Below are 23,008 nucleotides of genomic sequence, written 5' to 3' on the forward strand. Positions count from 1 at the left end.
TACTGTAATAAAATATAGGGTAAATTTTTCTGGAATTGTCTGTTATCTTATAGGTCATTATCTATCTATAATCATGATTATAAAGAATTTTCATCTAGGAAATCTAGATCTCTAATTGTGACTCATCAACATTTATCTAAATTTGTTCAACAAAATTTGGTATATATTAGGGATTTGAATATTGTGGGGCTTATACAACAATCGGTATTCATTTGGACAAAAAATTTCCAATAATATTCAATACATATCATGATAAACATAATATAAAATAAATTATTGGTCAGTATATTAGGATCATGCTGATTTTGACGGACTGATTTTTTTTTGCTAATGGCTAAATAATTGACCATCAGTTCTACAATTTTACAGTTTAGTATATTTCAATTTTTATAAAAATATTTCTAGTCTATAGTTTTTTCCCACTCTCAGCTGATATATTGTAATCTTAGTAAATAAATTTTCTGGGTGATAAAAAATTTGACTAAATCGGTAGATTGGCGATCACATCACGTGATCGCACACGTCTTAAAAAATTCTTCGTAGGTTTTGTAGGTTAAATGACTCAAATAAGTTAATATTTGTTTTATGGGAATAGTTTTATTTTATTGAATATTTGCTGCAGATTTTTATGAAATTATAATTTTTATATTGCAGTGTAGTGTATGAAAAATAGAATAGTTTTACTCGATTCTATAAAGACCAAACTTTTTTTTTATAGATCTAAGTGATATACAGCATGGTACAAACTCGTGACGAAACTGAGATTTAAAAAACAATTACAATATGATCGGATTGAATAACACGCCAAGAAATCTATTTTTTTAATTTTACAAAATATTTTTTTTTTTTTTTTGCAACACAAAAAAGCGAAGTATCAAAATCTTATAGGTTCTCTATGACAGTTTATTAATAACTTTATTTTTTTTGGAATGTTAATTTTGGAAATCCAATGCATATTAGTGTTTTTGAATCAATTTTTGTGCAAAAAGCCAAATGAAGTATGGGCTTTTAGTATCAATCTTATCAAAAAAAAAAAATCTAGACATCATTAAGAAATTTTTGAAACTATGACTCAGAATATTGTTGATTGGATAAATATTTTCAAAGATGTTTAGTGATTTTAATAGGTATGCATAAATTAAATATATATAATATAAACGAAGTTTATAATAAAGTATATAAAATTGTAATACAATGATTGTTTATATTATAATAATGAGCCATCTTTTGTGCAAATTTAGCCAAACAAAAAAACCAAATTGTATTTCGCAAGAAATATCACATTCATTTATTAAATAAGAAATTAATGTATGTCTCAAAAAAAAATTCATTTTTTGTGTGTATCTTCTCTTTTCTTAGATTTCTCTTTCCACGTCTTCTCTTTCGTGTCTTCTCTTTTCTCTCTTTTCTTTAAGTATTCTCTTTTCGGTCAGTTGTGTCTTCTCTTTTATTTAGGTTTTCTCTTTTCTTAAGTTTTAAGAAAAAATACAAATTTAGTTATACCATCACTGTCAGATGTTACAAAACCAAACAAATTCAATAGAACATTTTCTAACTACATTATGTATTTATCCCAATAAAGAATATTTGAATCTGAGATTCAACGTTGTGAAATATCCTTAACAAGACAAGGTAGAATCACATAACGGCCATAACTCTGATAATCTTCTCAACAAGACAAGGTGGAATCGCATAACGGCTATATCTCTGATAATTTGAAGATTGTACCCGCCTTTTTGTCAACCCTTCTACCCAAGATCCCTTTTATTGTTATGGGTTACCTAAAGGTGCAGCAACATCATTCTTCTACTTGTACAGTTAGTTATAACTTTCATACTCATTTTATACTCATGTTTCAATTTATCATTGTTACTGACATCTATTCTTTATTTGTTAGTCCAAAAGCTATAATTAGTCAAAACTGCAAGATTGCCGCAAAATTCAGTGATTTTATTTTGAAAATAAACAAATTCTGAGTTTAAATTATTAATTATATCAGATACGTTATAAAAGGACTCTCGGGTTTGAACTCGCGTGATATATAATTATTAATTAAATTATCTTAATGAGAACTATAATATCTATTTGTATAAACTTTTACACAAACCAAGTTTAGGTTGAAAGTCATATACCTGAATATATAAAGAGTAGAGCAAAGAGATTTTGGTCATCAAAACGATGATCCCAGACAAAATATATCGATTTTTTTTATGAATCTGGATATTTCAAGAGGTATTTACGATATTTTACTTGATAATTTTTTTAAATTTTATTAATAATAAAGAGTTCTTCCAAAAACACCAATATTATTTTTCTTGTTCTTGGATGATTTTTTATTACAGTACTGGATGGCTTTTTTGTTACAGTATTTATTTTTATTTTTGTTTTTAAATCCACCACAGTACGCTTTTTTGTTACAGTACAATACTACAATACTCTGATTTACATTCAATGAAAACATCATGAGGTTTGCGATTAAAATTTGTTTGAATATCTTACCTCAGCTGGTACTGCTAACCTTCAAGTATTCGTAAAGTACTAAACATTAAATTCCGGTAATACCGCAATCTTAGGTTTTCTCTTTATTAGGACTCCTTTAGGACTCTTTTTTTTTCTTTATTTCTCTTTGAACCCCTCTTATTTTAGGTATATATGTGGATGGTGTGGGTATGTGTGGTATATGTTTTGTTTGCCCCTTGCTCTTTTCCCTTCCCATCTCTCTTTCATTCTTTCCCTTTCCCTTTCCGTTTCCTTTCCATCTCTCGTCCTTCCCCTTCCCCTTTCCTCTTCGTTCTTCCTTTTCCCTTTCCCTTCCCCCTGATCAATGTTGCTGCACCTCAACGTTGATCAGATGGCAACAAGTTTTTTAAAGACTTGGCTAAGTCAGCAACAAAATTATTTCTAAGAAATAATCATTTTTTTTATAATAGTTTCTCAAGTTTCGATTCTAACATTTGAATTGATTTTATGTTTCGTGGTGCAGCAATGTTTTGTGATTTACCCATACAAAAATGTCACGAAAAAATCACGGGACTGTTTTTTGTCACATGCGTCACACCCTTCCTTGTTTCCATTTTTCATAAGTATTTGGGGGACAATTTTTTTGAGGCGTGAAATCCTATTTGTCACACATTATTTGTCAAATAGTTAATTTATTAATGGCCGTTTCGTGACATTTTTGTAGGGTACTCTGGGGTAGTCATATAGCTATGACTGCGTATGAAACTTTGGGTATGTGGTAAATAGTGAAATTCATTTCGAATTTCTCAATCGATTTCCTTAATAAATATACCCAAATTTTTTTTGATCGTTAACATAACAAAATGTCTTTCACTAATGCGGTAGTTTCAATAGTTTTAGCATCACATATATGAGCCATGGCCTGACTTTAAAATGTACTTTCTGTTAAAAGCTAAAGTTTCATATTTGAAAACGTGCCAGGGAAAAGGTTCTTATAATAAATTCTTAATCAACAACAAGTTATTAATCGTATCAGAACTTACCGGTAGACCATGGAAGAATCAGAACTCAATTTGGAAGAAAAGATTCATTACTGCCACGGAGAAAATTGTTAGCGACAAAGAGCTAATTAAAGATTATTTATAAAACTATTGCGAAAGATGTGAGCCACCTCAGCGGGTATCGACCCGTAAACCTAGCGAGTGGGTGCCTTCCCTAAACTCAGCATATGGTATAGGGTATAGGGTATCGATCACTGGCTTTCACATTGCATTCTAATTGGTTTCTCCCATGTTGAGAGTGTATAGAATGACAAAGGGAGCTCCGGCAGGTGTTGCCCTGGATCGTGTACCGCCTTTCCATCATCCTGCTAGAATTATTACTCCTATACAACAGTTTCGTCAGTTTCTATTACTAATCAAATTTTACCATAGCTTCAGGACGAAAAAACAAACTGTTTCTAGTTAGAGATTGAGAATTCGCAAAAGCTAGAACTTATTAAAGCAAGTCAGGTAAGGGGACTAAGTCGCAAGTGTTTCATTATGGAAATTTATTTATTTATAACAGCCCTTTTTTATTTAACAGGTCAAACTTAAACGGAAAGTTGATTTACAATCGGTTAAAATTTTCGATAGGCCAACTTCTCAACAGGGGAGACAGATCTTTATGGTCCCTCTCAAAAGAAATGACGCTGTGATAATGAACATGTTATTCACTAGTATAAGTTAATAAAGAATCGCAAAATCATTATAGACAAGGCCTTTAATAAATATGAGTTTAATGTCACTATATATAATACACTTATCCATACTAATATATTTCTCCTTAACAATTTATAAATATATTCTTTCGATAGCAAGTAACGAGATAATGAAAATCATATAACGTAAGCAAAGCATGTGACTTTACGCTTCTTTCTAATGTTAATATGATGGTTAATTTTTATCTAGACTAAGGTTGTTAAATTGCTTCAAAAAAAGCATATTAAACTGAATTTGAGCACAAAACTTCAACTTTTAAAAATGTGTTCTGAGACGTGCTTCAAGTTTGTTCAGGATTTTTTCAGTATTAAACTCATTTTACACGCACATTTATTATTATACCTTTCATCCATTTTATAAAAACTAAGTAATTTATATGTGATAATAATTAAATAACTTCAAACTATGTATGCTCATTAAATTATTCAATATTTCTATACACGAGTTTAACATGTTTTCCTATTTAAAATTAAAAATAAATATATTTGAATAAAATTAATAATTATAAATAAATAATCATTTACCGTTATCATTATTAGTTTCTTCTATATTTAATTCTTCAATATTTCGCTTCCCTAAAGAAGTTACAGGTACACTTAAGGACTTACTAGTATAACTTACACAATTAAATTATTATAAATAATTAATAATATTGAATTTATTCCAAAAAAAATTTTTTTTAAACTTTAAATACCTTTCAACGTCTATATCAAATCCTTGTTCTTCTGAAATGTAATTATAACCTAAAAAATTTTAATGTATTTGGTTAACATTTAAGTTACCACGATTAATTTTTAGATTTTTACTAAGACAATACCTTGTGATGAATTCGATGAACATTTAGAAATGAAAAAGCTTAGTGGTCTACTTGTATAAATAGCTCTTGGATGTGGTTTTTTAGCAAACTCAGGACCAAGCTTTTGTGATTCTATTAACTCTCTTCTTTTTAATTCAGCTTTATTAAATATATCGTTATGCTTATTTCTGAAAGACCAACTACCAAAAGTATTCCGAATCTTTTTTGCTGATGGTCTTTTTTTGGGATCAGGATCCCAACAACTTTTCATTAAATTTGCATAACATTCAGGTGTATCTTCTGTAATTTCAGGTCGTTCTCCATCAAAGATTTTAAAAATCAGATTGATATCATGTTCAACATTGGCAAAAGGTTTACAACCTGTTGTGAGTTCCCACATAATCATACCCATACCATAAACATCTGATTCTTTAGAAAATGAAGATCCTTTAAATATTTCTGGTGCAATATAAGGTATTACTCCATATATTTCATTATTCGATGATGTATTATTTGTGGGTTGTGATAATCCTAGGTCTCCAATTAACCATTGATGTCTTTCTTTATATTTTTCTTGTATTGAATTATTGTGAAATAAATCATATAATATGTTTCCACTATGAAAATCTCGATGTATATAATCAGCTTTATGAATAGTTTCAAGTCTAAAATAAAATGAAATAAATGAATTAGAAATTAGATAATAAGTATTATAAAATATTTGTTAATATAAATACCCTTCTGAAATTTGCCATAAAATAATTAATTTTTCTTTATTCCACGTAATATTTGCAAAACTTTTTTGCAACCATTTATGTAAATCTCCTCCTGATGCATATTGCATAATTAACATATATTCACCTAATTTAGGATCTTTTGTAACGCCATGAACTCTAATAATATGATGTCTAATTTCATAACAATATTGATTTGATTTTAACTAAAAAAAAAAAATTTCAATAAACAAGGGCTAAATTAAATTAATTTTTATAAAATAAATAAATACAAAGATTTGTAATACCTCATTTAAAAAATATCTGCTAGTTTTTTGAGAATTTTTGAATTTTTTTAAAATGATACTTTTTTGAGCCCAAGTTGCAAGATATATGACTCCAAATCCTCCTCTTGCTATTTCTTTTACATTTGTAAACTGAGAATATGGTATCCATTCCACTAACTTTTCAGATGTGTCCAATGATCGAGTAACTTTGTAATTTTGACACATAAAACGTATAATTGAATCTATTTCTGATGGAACAAAATTTTTGTCAATAATTTTTATTTTGTCTGTAAATTCTTCTGGTTTAAAATTATGATGAATGTTAGAGAATAAATCAAAGAGAAATTCATCTAATTCATCATTTCCACTAAAAATATTCACAAAAGATACTCTTTTACATTTTTTACATTGAGATTGAACTGTTAATCCAAAAATAATATTTGTTGTTAAACAATATCTACATCCAATATGAAATATAAGACAAATCTTACAATATTTCTGGCAGTCTGATGTAATAGTTAAATCTAAATTACATACATTACAATGAGATATATTATGCCACCATGGTAAATAAATAATTGGAATAGATTTTTTAATTAAGGGTGATTCTATATATTCAGAAGAAATTAGATAACAATCTGTACACAATTTGATTCCCTTCATGACAGAAATATCATTTTCTTGATATAATGATTTTTTACACAGTTTACAATATTCTTCATTTCCGACCACACTATTATGTAAATTTAAATCTTTAAAAGAAAGGGAATCAAACATTTGTTTGAAGCAGAATACTTTCAAACGATTTTTGCAACATTTTTGAATAACTTGTGGTTCTTTTATCCTAATTTCATGTTCACTACATTCTAAGTCCATTGTATAATACGCATCCAAGTGCATATTATTATCTTTTATATTGATAAGATAACATAAACAATTTTTGAAATGTATTTGCTCAATAGAAAGAGGCGCAATAATGTAGTATTCTCCACAAAAAATGCAATAATCATTTTTATAATTATCAAAAGAAATAAAATTTATTGGTATTGGACTAGATTTTAATTTTGGAGTTGGGTCAAAATCATTTGATATCTTTACAAGATCCATTTTATGCTATAATAAAATGTAATAAGAAAAATTACGACATGATATTTATAATTTTTTGATTATTGGTACGTTATGATCAATCTGTTGATCAATTGAATTAAGAATTCTTAACAGAATTCCACACAGAAAGACAACTTTGAAAAGAATGTGAAATCTGCATCTCAGAATTACGTAATGCTGCTGGAAAATCTACACATTATTTGGCTCCATTATAAACTATAAACGATTATTAGAAGATAACACCCACTATTATAGAGTTAAGTTATTAGGCACGGAGTATTCAATATGGAGGTGGGTGTTGAATGATTGGCTGTCATTGTGCCACGTACGGTTATATCCCTGGTAGCTTACGTGATCATGATAAATTAATCAATTTTGCCGGATATCATTTATTTCCGGCGATAAATGGTATAAAACGGATTGACGGTACACAATTTTATAAGAGGAAAAGGCCACCTATAAGAATATTCTCATTATATTCCGAGACTGCTATTTGATAAGCAAAAATTCAAGTCTTTATAAATTTTGAAAATATGTTATATTTATGGAAAATATGGTATATATAACATTGACAATGATATCACAAACGTAAAAAATTTAATTGTTTGATTGTCATCAGAGAAAAATTTTTATAACATTATTTATTTTATTTTAACAATTAATTTTATTTATTTTATTTTTAATCAACTTTTTATTACTAAAAATGTTTCAATTTCTTTAATATTAAAATAATTATGATTATAATTTATATTTAAATAACGTTCATAATTAACGCTTCATAATCTTCATTATCCCATTTAGCTCGATTATTACTTAAACCAGTTTGTTCAATACCCCATTTAATTAAACAATCCTAAATAATAATTCATCAGACACAATTAAAAGTTTAAGAATATTATCACCTGACTGTTTTGTAAAGTCAATTTCACCTATGTAAATATATCTTTTAAAAAAAATTAAGAAAAAAATTTATTAATAAATAAATAAATAAATTAATAATATAAATAAAGCATCACAATTAATACCGATATTATATATAATTTCGCGACGTAACACGTACCGACGTACCGTCGTACCGATACTTTAAGTTATACAACGATTTGGAAATTATTTAATGAACTTTGCGCCATCTTAATTCCGGTCAGAATTAGATTTTGGCCCACATTATGGACAACTTATTTGATATACCGATATTTTTTCCACAAAACAACAGTGACTGTACATACTAAATTGTTAAATTAATTAATCTTTGTCATTAAATTATTTTATTTTTATAAACTAATAAAGTTACTGATAGGTCGATTATTTTGATACTGCTGATATTAATGGCGCAGCATGAAGTATACAATCTACGCGAAAATCGGGTTGCTAACTTTTTATCGAAGTTTCGCTATCCGATTAAAACTAATAACTATCTATCTATTAGACTTGAAACGACTTACCATCTCTTAGCTTTTTACCTTGGTCACGTGCAAATAGATGTTTAATGTTATAATAAACTCAATAAATCGGCGAAGAAAGATCATAATGTTGTTATACTATTCTGCTACCTGTTACTTTGCAGAATAACTCATTTTTAATGTACTACACTTAATACAAAATATTTGAAAAAAAGATTTATTATATAAAGATTCATGCAAAAACATTCTCTGTATTCCAAATTACAATTAGTATTGTATTGTAATATTGTTTATAAATCTCAATTTCGTCACGAGTTTGTACCATGCTGTATATCACTAAGATCTGTAAAGACAAGTTTGGTCTTTATATTGCAGTGTAGTGTATAAAAAATAGAATAGTTTTACTCGATTCTATAAAGATTATAATTTCATAAAAATCTGCAGCAAAAAACTATTTCCGTAAATAAATAACAATATAGGGTTTTCGTTTTGGCTTATTTGAGTCATTTAACCTACAAAACCTACGAAGAATTTTTTAAGACGTGTGCGATCACGAGATGTGATCGCGCAAAAAAATTGAAACACGGTAAAAATATAATACACAACCTACCAATCTACCGATTTAGTCAAATTTTTTATCACCCAGAAAATTTATTTACTAAGATTACAATATATCAGCTGAGAGCGGGAAAAAACTATGGACTAGAAATATTTTTATAAAAATCGAAATATACTAAACTGTAAAATTGTAGTCATATTTAACTGATGGAAAAAAAATATCAATTATTTAGCCATTAACAAAAAAAATAAGTCCGTCAAAATCAGCATGATCCTAATATACTGACCAATAATTTATTTTATATTATGTTTATCATGATATGTATTGAATATTATTGGGAATTTTTTGTCCAAATGAATACCGATTGTTGTATATATAAGCCCCACAATATTCAAATCCCGAACGAATTTAGATAAATGTTGATGAGTCACAATTAGAGATCTAGATTTCCACCGATCTATAGATGAAAATTCTTTATAATCATGATTATAGATAGATAATGACTATGACTCATTAATAAAAACTGATATTTTACCAATTGATTTTATTGTGAATTGGTTGCTACAGATAACAGACAATTCCAGAAAAATTTACCCTATATTTTATTTTTCATTTATCACCAATTGATACAAAACTGGTGGTAAAATACTTCAATCACTACTGGTTTGATAGTATTATTTACAGTAAATTCCAATAAATAATCCACTATTATATCATTAAGCTAACTCATATTACTAGTTTAGGATAAATAACTATAAATTAATTGATGTAATAGATGTGATTCATACATAATCTAGATTTTTTTTTATGAATCATAATAAGTTACTCTATTTTATTATTAGTCACTATGTATTCAAAAGGTTTTTGAAAATATATATATACCCTTAAACTTTTTCAAAGAAAAATTAAAATTCAAACTTCAAATCAAATTTACTTTTTCAACTTTTCAAGCAACAAAATTTTTAAATCAAATTTTTCAAATTTACTTTCAAGTCAAGCAACAAATTTTCTTTAAATTTTAAATTTCTTCTAAAATCTAATAATACAAAAATGTCTTTCCAATTGTGTCCAAATTTCATTAATACTCCTTTTAATAACATTCCTATTGACAAATGCTTTCCTTCTCATCTCCAAACTGGACCATTTACATTTCAATACTTGCCATTTTTCATTACTTACTTATACATTCTTTTTGTTTTTTTAATTATATATACAAACCTTCTCAATCATATACTTGTTTTAATCTTTACTTTGACAAAATATATAATTCAAATATTCTTTTACCTTTTCCTAAATTTCTCTTTCTCAAATCTTTCTCTTCTCCTCCTATCAAATCTCTCTCTTTTTAAATCCTTCCTTATTTCAAAATTTTCATATTATACTTTATCAATTTTTCTTTCATTTCTTGATTTTATTCTTTATTTTCTTGATTTTCTTTATGAGTTTACTCATTTTACAATATTATTTCTTTTATCTTTACTTTCTTTTTACAAACATAGCATTGAATTAATAGTTAATTTAAAAAATACCCTTAATTCCCAATAGTTTAGACATTATTATTTAATTAAATAATTTTATATTACGTAGCTAGGTCCATTGCTTACCAAATATAGCATGGAGACGTAATCTTTACCCTTTGGTCAACTTGGGAATACTTGGCCATTCTTAGATAGATAATTTTTATAAGGGGATCATTTGCATCGCCCATGAAGCATTGCACTGTGCTGATTGGTGTCAGAGAGATCCTTTGTCTTGTAAAAATTTACCCTTTTTTGATCATTTGACCATTCTTAGATAGATAAATTTTACAAGGGGATCGTTTGCATCGCCCATGAAGCATTGCACTGTGCTGATTGGTGTCAGAGAGGTCCTTTGTCTTGTAAAATTTACCTTTCTTGATCATTTGATCTATCTCATGTGATTTAATTTTTCACATGTGATACCCTTTATTTTATTCCTTTGTTGAGTTCTTTCCTTAATAACTTATCAACTCAACAATAATCCATCACCGTTGGTTCCACAATTTCTGTGTCCAAGTTCAATTCTTGGAGGTGATTTTCTTACTAATTAGTTTATCTTCTTTTTTTTCAGTTTGAATTTTTTGGTCATTGAGTCAGGATTGTCATTAGATTTTTATGTTCAACAACTTGCATCTTTTCTATACAATGGAGAGCAGATTTAGCTGCTAAATAACTCCAACAATCACATTTGAATTCAATTATTGATCGTGTTTTTACCAATTAAAATATGAAAAAACCTTTGGAATGGCAGTTGCCTTTTAAAAATTACAAAGGGTATTAATATGGTTAACTACTTTATTTAGTTCCCGTACTTTCACTGCATAGTATGAGCATAGTCTAATTTGGCTTGATATTTTTCACATTCAGCTTTTTCTTTAACGTCACATTTGGCATGTCATTCAAGGTACTTGGTCTTCTTTTTCTTTGATGTATTCTGGAACTTTTTTACTGCTGTAAATGTCTTTCTTCTTTTTGGCAAGCATTTCTGTTCCAGTGATAACGGTGAATGGAGATGACTAAAAAGTTTGCATGGTTCAAGTGTTGGAATTACGATTTTTTTTCATATTAACTCTAAAAAAGGATATACCTAATATAATGGGTTAAATTTTTAAAACATTAAGGAAGAATATCAAAAACTAAATGATGCGATGCAATAGGGAAGAAAATAATAATGAAAAATAAATTACATAATAAGAAAACAATGTAAACTATATAAAGTTTTGATTTTCTATGATGATAATAAACGCCTAAAATTTGTTTGTTCAATTTATTATAAATTTGTCTCCAAAAAAAAAGAAACCTAATTAAATTAATTTTAAAATTCTTTCTCAGGTACTATTATTTCTAAACCAATTGATATTGTTGCTTCTGAAGTAATAGAAAAACCTGGTAATCCTACAAATTCATGTTCTAACCGATTTTTTTTTTTACAAAACCTAGTTTACATGAAAATTGCTAAAGCTCACGGTCAGTGGTGATGGACACCATACCAGCATTATGATGTACTTTTTGCCAGAATTAAAAATCTAATTAAACACTGGCCAGCACTACATTATAATTTCACAATACTTAAAATTAAACTTACAGTTTAATTGTATGTTATTGTACGGGCGTGCTTGATAATGGTATGATGTGGCACGGAGTGCCACATCAGATCATTATTAAGCATGACGCTCGTACAATAACAATATTAATATACGGATCAGAATGACCATCATTAAACTTTTTTTATACTTTATTAGTTTATTTCTTCTTCTCTTTCTAAATCACCTTTATTGAATCCTTTAGTACATAAATAATGTCAAAAGAAAGAGTAATATATTTTTATGAATATTTGATTGCCCTATAAAAAAAGAAAATTCGGAATTTGTCCTGAAAAGTATGGAAAATGTCCGGAAAATTTCCGTGCGTCCGGAAAACATTTGGAAACGGTCACGTTTTGGAACACTTTCTGGACGCACAAATTCCAGACATTTTCTTGACACTCCAGAATTTGTCCAGAATTTGTCCAGAATCGAGCGTCCAGAAAATGTTCCAAAACATGACCGTTTCCGAATGTTTTCCGGACGCACGGAAAATTTCCGGACATTTTCCATACTTTTCAGGACAAATTCCGAATTTTCTTTTTTTATAGGGTTGTTATGCTAATATTAAAACATTATCTTTTTTATTTTATGCATTTTTAATAATATCTATAATCATATACTGTATTTTATAAACTTCATAATTATAAATTTGCATTTAATAATATTGAGCACGTTATAATCGCTATATTAAGCATGACGTGCAGAATATTGGTACAACGTGTACATGATGGTCCTATAGAGCCGTATATTAATGTATATTAGTCCATTCAAACAATAGAATATTTTTTAATTACCACTTAAATGGGTTCGTGATGTCTACATAAGCCAATGAAAAATGTAAATCAGTATCAGCAGTCTCAGCGTGAACTAATCCTAACAAAAAATATTTATGACAATTATGAAAAGTTAATCTGATGAATAAACCAGAAATTTATTATTTTCGGATTTTTCTTCTACTTTACATACCTTTTCTGATCCTTTAATGCGAAAAATTCGAAATTATGTTCACATTATATTTGTTTATACCATAGCGAGTTGTTATTTGTTAAATAAAGGACGGCATATTCGATTTGTAAATGATAAGCGTTATGTATTACATTAATATATAATTAGAACTTAGAATTCCTCAAATTTTACTTCTGTTAATTTTACCATTATGTTTTTAAAAAATAATGTTCGTTAGGTTTTTAGAATACTGATTATACAGTTTTTTTTTTTTTGTAAAACGCAATATACTTAAGTAAATTCGATTTTATGAATATTATAACGAAATCCACGTTAAAATTTTTTTTCGGACGACAAAACATGACTACCCTACTAAAATGTCGAATCGGCCGGCATTAAGAAATTAAGAAATTAACTAATGTGACAAATAACAACCCAAGTCATGTGACAAAAAGCAGTCACGTGATTTTTTCGTGACATTTTTGCGAATGGGGTATCCTTAATGTACAATGGGGGTGTACGATATTAACGGCCCGAGTTTAGGAGTTATGCAATTGCACGTGATAGCGTTAACGTTAGTTCGTACTTTAATATCGTACACCCTCACTGTACATTAAGGAACTCCCTGCGTATGAAGGGAATGAAAATGAATTGGGTGGTCCATTCTTTTTGCAATTATCTGTAAATTATTAAAATTATAAAATTTTTCAAGTAGGGTATCAAATCTGTTCACCAAGGCATTACGTCAATTTACCAATTCGGCATTACGGCAATTCGGCATGTGTTATTTTATATTTTATATCAGGTCTGGTGTATATATTTCGGCATTATACGATGTATTGTCAAATTACCATGAGTTAATTCACCACCATGAATTAATCAATCGCTCACAATAATCATTATTATGCATAATTACAGTGAACTGCTCAAGAAATTGGGGATAAATCTCATTTTTGATAAATAAGTGCAAACAAATTTATATTATTTACGTTACGGAAAGATTTCTTTATTACTAAAATCCAAAATTTATAATAAATATTTTTTCGTTATACATTTAATACTAACACTTAAGAATCTATATATAAGACAAATTCTGAACCTATTCAGTTAATTGATGACAAACATATTACAATCAGGACAACCAGTAGCTTCATTAAATTCTTCAATTATATACTAAAAGAAAAAAAATTAACATCATAAGTTTAAAAACAAGGCAAAGTTAAATACTTATATAGTAATCAGAACATATAAATTACTTACCGGATGACCTTTGGAACATTCATACCAATGACCTAATAATGAATTAAAAAAAAAAATAATTAATAAAATTAATTTATTTTTAAAGAGCATTAAAATAAGTTATGATAAAATTACCTGATTTATTAAGTTTAAGTCTCGTAATTTGATCAATTCTTTTCATTTCTGATAATTCTTCAGTTCCTAAAAAACTATCAACACTTGTGCTCGAATTTTCAACGCAATTTATAACTTTATCACAATTTTCCCATAAAATTTCTAATCTTTTATAAATATCACTCTTAAATGCTCTTCCTTCGATTTCATTATTATCATTGGCTCTATAATTTTTACATACTTCTACGGTTCTTTCCTTAATACCCTCACATTTTTTCTTAGTTCTCTTTTGAGTTGCATTATCAATAAGGGTATCATTTTGTTGATATCTTAATTGATACGCAATCATTTTAAGATCAAGTTCTAATATTTCTACATTAACTAAAAGAAAGTATCTACCGTAATTAGCCAATTCTGCAGCTTCTCTTATTGCATAAAGATGTTGTTGAATAGTTTGTTGTAGTCTTTGAGCAAAAGTAATCCATATTTCTTCTCTAATATTAAATTCAGATTCGAATGTATGAATTATGAATAAAATTTCACCATATAGAATTTTTTGTACATTGATCATTTCGAAAACTGCATCTAAATAAATTTTACGATCTACTTGCGAAGTAAATTGTAAATATTCAGGAGGGGTAGAATTTGAATTTGAATTTGAATTTGAGGAGGGACCCCCAATATGAAGATCTGATAATTGTGTAATTAATTGTTCTTCGAGATCTGCGTTATTTGCGTTTCTATAAAAAAAAGAAGAAAAAACATTATTTTTTGAAAAAAAAAACCACAATAAAATTTTTTAGAAATATCGTAATACTTACAAATTAGTTATAGAAGCTTCCAAAGCTTTTTTATGAGGAGGAAATTTCGTGGCACGAATAATAAATGTTAACTCATCATAACGTTTTAATAATTTTCTAACGTGATTAATCCAAACTTGTTCAGTATTCTCATCAAATCCATGATATACTTCAATATTTTCAAAATAATAATAAGGAGTAATTTCAGGTAGTCCTCTATTTTTACATTCTTTAAATGTTACCTCTCCTTTTTGTATTGATTCAGATTCAAGAATCTCAATTAAATCCTTCTTTAACTGTCTTCTATTTTTTCCCAATTTTTCAAAGACCGAATTAATTTGTTTTCTAATTCCTTCTAATTGGAAATGATATTTTAATAAGAATTTTTTGTTTTGTGTGTCTAATGTGTGTTTTTTAATTACTCTTCCGTATCTCTTTATATTTTTAATTGGTGAATTACATTCCGGACACGTTTTTATATCCGTTGATGGAGTTGGAAGTTCTTTAAGTGATATCCATCCTCCTTCATTTGAACCTTCGTAATAATTCTTCATTTCCATCAACGCATCCATACTTTTCATGGTAAATACATGACCACAAGAAAGAACAATCATTCTTTCTTGATTCCAATCTATCTCACTAAAAATGATATCGCTAATCGTGTCTGATACTATAATTTTTTGTTAAAAAAAAATAAAAAAAAAATTTAACAACTTTAATATTAAAAAAAAAAAGAAACAATTTTGTTTATAATAATATTTATTAACTCACCTTGATTTTTAACTTTTTCAGGGGCACATACAACACAAAAATCGATTTTTGAAGGGCATACCTCACCACAAACTCCAGCACATTTATGTCCACATTTCAATGCTTTACCACATCTTTCATTACAGGGTAATCTAGAACAAGGGATTCCACAACTTAACTCACATCTTCCTTGGTGTCTACATTCCCAAGAACATTTTTCTGCGCATAAAGCACAAGGATCTAGACAATTTCTATTGCATCTTGTATGCTCACATGATATTGAACATCTATTCTTACAAGGTGAACATTCTCCTTTATGGCAATATTGTCTACATGAATGCCCACAAAATAATAGCTTGTTACATAATACTTTACATTTTCCATGAAATACGCGTTCAATAGGGACGTTTGTATCTCCACTTATTTGTGAAGAAAGTTCTTGACATTCATGGCATTCATTTAAACATTCATGATCACATGCTAATTGTTTTCCGCACTTCTCTTTACATTTAACATTATCGAATGATGCATTGCACTAAAAAATAAAAAAAAATCGCGTTAAAAGATATTAACAAAAAAACCAAAAAAAAATTTATTACATACATTCATGACTTTGTTGTGTCCACAAGATGGTAATTTTACTGTAACTACTTCCGTACAAATAAGTCCCATTTGATTTTGCCAACATTCAACGTTACGTTTTATGTGACCACAATCTAATATAATATCCCCCATAGGAAATTCACATTTGAGTGTCTCTTTAGTTTGTTCTTTACAGCATTCATCGCGTAATATATGACCACAATTAGGTAATATAATATCAATATGATGAGTGCACCTGATACTTTCTTTATTTTCCTCTCGCCAACATTCAGCATCTTTTAATATATGATCACAAGGCAATGTAATATCAATTAGATGTTTACATTTAATTTTTTCTTTATTTTTCTCTTGCCAACATCTAGCATTTTTAAATTCATGATCACAAAGCAATACAATATCTCCAACGGAAAATTCACACCTTCCACAATCTTCATAACAAAGTTTTGGACACGGATGATTACATCCTGATTGTAATCTTGTGCAACGTTTAAAACATTGGACTCCAACGTGTTTAGGATCATCTGAATGACATTTCTGAGTACACGCATGTCCACAAGGAAGTAGCATGTCGCATTGTTCTTTACATCCACCATCAGGACTAACTTGTTCAAATTGTTCAGGTTCAGTTATAATATGTTTGTAATTAGGATGACGATTGCATACAATTGGCATACCAAAACCAACTTGTGGTGGATCACGCTCACGTAACATTTTAATTACAGGTTCCCACATATCTTTAGATCTTGATGCCATTAATTCCGAATTACCGATGAGGTACATTCCTTCCCGAGCACGTGACAATAAAACATTACTTCTATTGGTACTTTTGAGAAATCCAATTGTATCATGACCACCGGTTCCGGAGAAATTACGAACCAATGAAACAATAATTATAGTTGCTTCTTCACCTTGAAAATTATCAACAGTCCTTAAAGTAACTTGTTGATTTAATGATTTTGTTGAAGCTACACTCACACTTTCATCAATTATATTCTTATTATTTTTATCATCATTTTCTTCACCATCTCGATCTTCTTCCAATTGAGTAATATTCTCTTCATCTCTTTCATCAACAACAACAACAAATGATTTTGCTAATGCTTCTCTAATTTTCATCATTTGTCCTAAATAAGGAGTAAGTACGGCTATATCATCTTGTTTAGTATATCCATTCCTAACGAAATATTTTACCATCTCAACTACCATTTTAACTTCATACTTGTTTGCATGAGACTGTATTGCAAAATCGCCACCGGAACCATCTTCTGGATGCCTGTGGTCAATAAAATATACGTTTTGTTGAGCTCCACGTATATTCTCGTATCTTGCAGTATTATCCCCATCAACCAAATTTGAATAAAGTGTATTTCTAATTAAATCGGAAACTTCTTTTCTCATACGTCTCTGAGTTAAGAGTCGAGCTTTCTCGATTTTAACTGCATTATCACCTTTAACTAATCTTTCGAATAATGATTGATCCAATTGATAATTCTTTCCTATTTGTGAATCCATACTAAGAGTATAAGTCGCAACATTAGGTCGAAGTTGATTATGATCTCCAATTAATATCAAATGTTGAGTTGATGGAGTTAATGCACTTAGAATATGAGCTTCCAAAACCTCACCAGCTTCTTCACAAACAATAACTTTAGGATCAACAGATCTAATTAATTCTTGAAATTTAGCTGCACCATTTGTGGTCATACCAATAACATCACTCTTTAATAATATTTCACGACGCTCTTCATCATTAATATCATCCAATTCTTTGCGGTTGACATCATACGTTTTTTGTAAACCTGATAGTCTTTTTTCAACTCTTTTATATATTATTGCACGCCAATGATCATGAAGTCTTATTCTTTCTACTCTTGACATTTTCCAGATTGAATAAATCTTTAATAATTCTTCTATAGGACGATCTGTTTTTGGTTCTTCATACTTGTCAACCCAATATATCGTATCGTAATCAACGTAATCAACTAGCAAATCATCATTTGAACTCTCTTCATCACCACCATTATCGCCTAATACTTCAAAAGTATTATGATATGATCCTTTCGCATTAATTTTCTTAATATTATTTCTTAGTTCTATAAAATCCAATTTTCTTTTATTAATTACTGCAATATCTTCCCCCTTTACCCATCTTTCAAATGTTGGTAACTTTTTCTTTTTCTTTTTTCGAACAACTTCAAAACCATCAACAGATTTTTGAGAACCATTACCCAAAACCCAATTAGGTAACTCATTATAAGTTACATAATTAAATTTATTAAAAAATCTCCTTTCATTAACCTTCAAATGTGCTTTTATATCATCCCACTTTAAATGTCTTTTAAATATAGTATCTGTCATATCTTTAACTTCTTCTTCAATTGCTCTTAATGATCTTGCTAATTGATGAGATGCATCAGAAGAGCTTCTATAAAATTTGTTATCTAAGCTAAGTTCTCTGACCCTATCTGATTTTGACCGAGAACCTAATCTGACTATTTTCGTTATACCTTCATCAAGTAAATGCTTAAAAAAAATAAGTAAAAAATAAATAAAAAAAAAAGCGAACGTTAAAAATTATTGTTAAAATTTCTTTTTTGAATTTTCAAATAATTATAATAATTATAACGAGTGATTAAATTTACCTCCAAGAATTGATCAAGAGCGTGATTTGTAAAACAAATAGTTAAAATAGGACCGATTCCTGTTTTACGATTTTCTTTTGCCAATAATACTTTCATTATTTGAATACCGACTACAGTTTTACCAGTACCAGGTGGTCCTAAAAAAACAAATTTTAATTAATTTTTCGTTCATCATAGTTTTAAATATAATCATATATACCTTCGATTAAAGCAATTTCACGCGTTAAAGCATATATCAACGCCTGTGCTATTAAAAAAAAAAAATCAATTAGGTTAGTAAAATTTTGTAATTTTGTTTCTCCCTTAACTCCTTGAACGCCTTATCAACACTTTTAGCTACTACTTAAATATTTACCTTGAGTTTCGTCCAATCCGTAAGTAACTCCACTGGATGATTTACCGACTTTACTTTTTTCTTCAATAACTTTTACCACTTCATTATGTGAAAATGTTTCAGCAACGCTCAATTTCACACTTTGTTCATTTTTAAATAAAACAGACAAATCAAATTGAAACCCTGGCGCTACAGTATATAAAGGATTTCCAACCATAACATCTATGATAGATTTACTACTACTACCAGTTAAATTATTAATATCTCTTCTCCATCCTCCTTCAACATTTTCATCACCATTATTATTAAAATCGTCAAGATTAGGAGCCAAATATTTGTCAAAGGGCATAACATTAGGATCAGTTTCTTTAAGAGTTTTAAGTATATGATAATAAGATTCGAAATAAACGCCAGTTGACTCTACCATAAATCTTTTTTCTAAAGAATTCCTATTTATTCCTTCAAATCTTGAAATTTCGTTTAATGCAATAGGATAAATTGATGGATCGATAAAAGAAATATCAATATCACAATAATCTGCATGATTAGATAATGAATTTTCGTCTCTTAATGCTACAACACCAAAATATATTGAATATAAATCAGATTTACTTATAGAAACATAATTATTATTAAAAGCGTTATTAGGTCTTGTTTGTTTAGAATCTGGATTTGGTAGTAAGATAGCAATTAAACTACCAGTTAATAATTTTTTTGTTTTTTCCCAATATTCTTTTCTACCTCTTTGATTCCCTGAATTACGAAATCTTGGAGAGTTGAATCTTACAGTACAATAAAATCCTTTCTTTTTATTACAACTAATTCTAACGAATTGTACATGAGTATATACTTGTAAATCACCATTATCACTTATTCCATTATTATATTTAAATCTACCTCCTCTTTCTTGTATTTTCTTTAATTCCGCAGATAGTTTACTATTATTGTTAGGTGATGACCAATCTTTTAATAACGCATTTAAGAAATTATAAATACCTCCGCGAATAGGATTTAACATATCTTCTCTTAAAAGACGAAATTGTGTATCAAGTAACCTACTTACACCATAAGGTAAAAAGTGTAATGAATCAGTAAGTGTAGAAGGTAAAAAAGGTTTTCGTTCACATAAAACTTCTTCTCTGGTAGGAATAATTGATATTTTCTCAATTTCAACAAAATCATTATCATGCCTTTGACCTTCTTTTGATAATTCTCCTGGTGGATCATAAATTCTTTTTGCATCAACTTTTCTAGCCAATTCTTTATAATATAATCGAGTTAAATCTTTTGGATCAGGATTTTGTTCAAATATTAAATTGGTACGACCATTATTTAACATTTTATTCATGGTTTTCATCTCTTTTTCTAATATAGTGAAAAAATATTCTCTAGTTTCTAAATCATCAATTAATGGATCTGTTGAACTGAAAAATAGTCGTTGTTGATTGATTGTTTGTTGATAAGTAGTTTTTAATCGTTGTAAATCGTGGAAAATTTTATGCATAGTTTCATTAACGGATGCTTCTTTGATACGACGTAATAATTCTGTTAGAAGTCTTACGATTATTAAGAAAAATATTCCTAAACTTTTTTAATAAAAAATATAGAATTAGTACATTAGATAAATAATATAGTTATGCGCTATACATTACTACTTACGAGGATGGAATAAATGCGTAACGTTCGCGTGCTAGCAATGCTTCAGCGTTAACTACACGATCTACAACTGAATTACGCCCCAACAACATCTCCAACATTTTCATCACATTATTATAAAGAAATTGTTCCTTCATTTTAAAAGTAAAGTATTTAATCATTAGAATACATAATACACATAACATTTAATAAGTTAAAAAAAAAATAAACTTACAAGGTTTGTATAAACGGCCGTAAAGATGGCATGAACGTATTTTTCCAAATTACAATCAGTAATCGCAGTTCTAGTCAATAAACCCAATAAAGGTAATATAACATATTGGAATGATAATACATCATCTCTAAGACCCGCATCACATGACATTGGAAAATTCATAATTTCTCTCAATCTCCTAAGACCACTTTCAGGATTACCTAATTCTGATACAATTTCTTCTACTTTATAACCGGTTTTAGAATCCGTTGCTACTAAAGCGGAACTAACAAAAAATCTAACATCATTTTGATTCCAAGGACCATCCTTTTTTAATACTCTCTTCCAAATATGTTTAATAGGATCCCCATTAGTAATAAAAATTATTTTATCACTACCTTTATATGATAATTCTGATGAACTAAAATTTGCAATAGTGGTTTCTTGTTGTGATTGTCTTATTTGAGGAATAGTTAATCTTGGTGGAGGTGGTGTAGGTGGTGTATTGTTACGATTATTATCACCTCGTCTATTATTTCCACGTCCTCTACCACCACCACGTCCTCCACCACCACCACGTCCACCACGTCCTCCTCCACCACCACGTCCTCCACGACCAGAGTTGCCTCTATTATTTCCTCTACCACCTCTATTGGAATTTAATCCACCGCCATCACCGTTATCATTATTAGGACCAAATAATATTCTGTCCATAATAACAAGCTTATTAACGAAAATTGATTGTGTTTTTGGAGTTATCCGATATTATCATGGAAAGCAGTTTTTTTTTTAAAAAAAAAAGTATCCAAAGAAAAACGTTATTTTCTTAAAAAAAAATCGAGAGAAAGAAAGAAAAAAAAAAAAGAAATTGATAAGTCTTATAAATGCTTTTTTTTTATTTATTTGTAATATATTAAATTGACATGTAAATAAAAGTAAGGTTTGCATACTACATGCATATAAGATCCATTCATTGGTCACCTAAAATGTAAATTTCAGGTGTGAAAAACATACGTTTTAAATCAATACGTAGAAGGATGTTGTGTAACAGTAATGCCACATTAACTTTGAATTTTTTATGGTAATTTTACTATCAATAAAAAAAAAGCCACCAAATTTTTGTATCACATGAATTTTAGCCTTAAAAATTTTTGACAAAAAATGCCAATTCTTTTCTCTACAAAGTCAAAGTTAATTAATTAATTATTCTCAAATTAGAAAATTCATTTTAAAAAATTCGGAATGATCTCAGAATGAAAATAATTTTTTATTTCATGTGAAACAAATTAAATTAATTATTAGTTATTGATATTCTAAAAACATTATTATTAATTAATACTTTTTTAAATAGGGGGAGACGTTAAGAAGTCTCGTTATTGTTCACAAATATAGTTAGTAGATCAATTTTGTTTACCAAAATTTACCAAAATAGCGATTAAAATAAAAAATCATTAAACTTTACGCACAAGTTGTGCCACACTAACAATGGGTTATATAAAAAGATATTGTTTATATATTTTGTTTTTACTATATATAAGCAATTA

General features: G+C 28.4%; 3 protein-coding genes across 3 annotated transcripts; 1 reads left to right on the forward strand and 2 right to left on the reverse strand.

Annotated features, from left to right (window-relative positions):
* Nucleotides 1-3,768: 3,768 nt before the first annotated feature.
* OCT59_017727 (uncharacterized protein) lies at nt 3,769-4,188 on the forward strand (the record flags this gene model as incomplete). The annotated part of the gene is made up of 3 exons (XM_066137674.1): nt 3,769-3,859; nt 3,928-3,971; nt 4,045-4,188. 3 exons carry the CDS (start codon nt 3,769-3,771, stop codon nt 4,186-4,188), a joined length of 279 nt encoding a protein of 92 aa, XP_066004228.1.
* A 404-nt stretch (nt 4,189-4,592) lies between these two features.
* Nucleotides 4,593-7,123, reverse strand: OCT59_017728 (uncharacterized protein; the record flags this gene model as incomplete). The annotated part of the gene is made up of 7 exons (XM_066137676.1): nt 4,593-4,654; nt 4,745-4,836; nt 4,915-4,963; nt 5,038-5,334; nt 5,425-5,681; nt 5,754-5,956; nt 6,038-7,123. 7 exons carry the CDS (start codon nt 7,121-7,123, stop codon nt 4,593-4,595), a joined length of 2,046 nt encoding a protein of 681 aa, XP_066004229.1.
* Nucleotides 7,124-14,113: 6,990 nt separating this feature from the next.
* On the reverse strand, nt 14,114-22,300 carry OCT59_017729 (uncharacterized protein). Its single transcript, XM_025331072.2, has 11 exons — nt 21,486-22,300; nt 21,275-21,402; nt 19,637-21,201; nt 19,481-19,528; nt 19,282-19,418; nt 16,640-19,162; nt 16,058-16,571; nt 15,308-15,956; nt 14,508-15,226; nt 14,394-14,425; nt 14,114-14,306 (listed from the first exon to the last, which is right to left on the reverse strand). The coding sequence occupies exons 1-11, from the start codon at nt 22,176-22,178 to the stop codon at nt 14,241-14,243; spliced, it is 7,074 nt and encodes a 2,357-aa protein (XP_025184851.2). The 5' UTR covers nt 22,179-22,300; the 3' UTR covers nt 14,114-14,240.
* Nucleotides 22,301-23,008: the final 708 nt, after the last annotated feature.

Source organism: Rhizophagus irregularis, chromosome 26 (genome assembly GCF_026210795.1).
Source record: "Rhizophagus irregularis chromosome 26, complete sequence".
Taxonomy (NCBI): Eukaryota; Fungi; Glomeromycota; class Glomeromycetes; order Glomerales; family Glomeraceae; genus Rhizophagus; species Rhizophagus irregularis.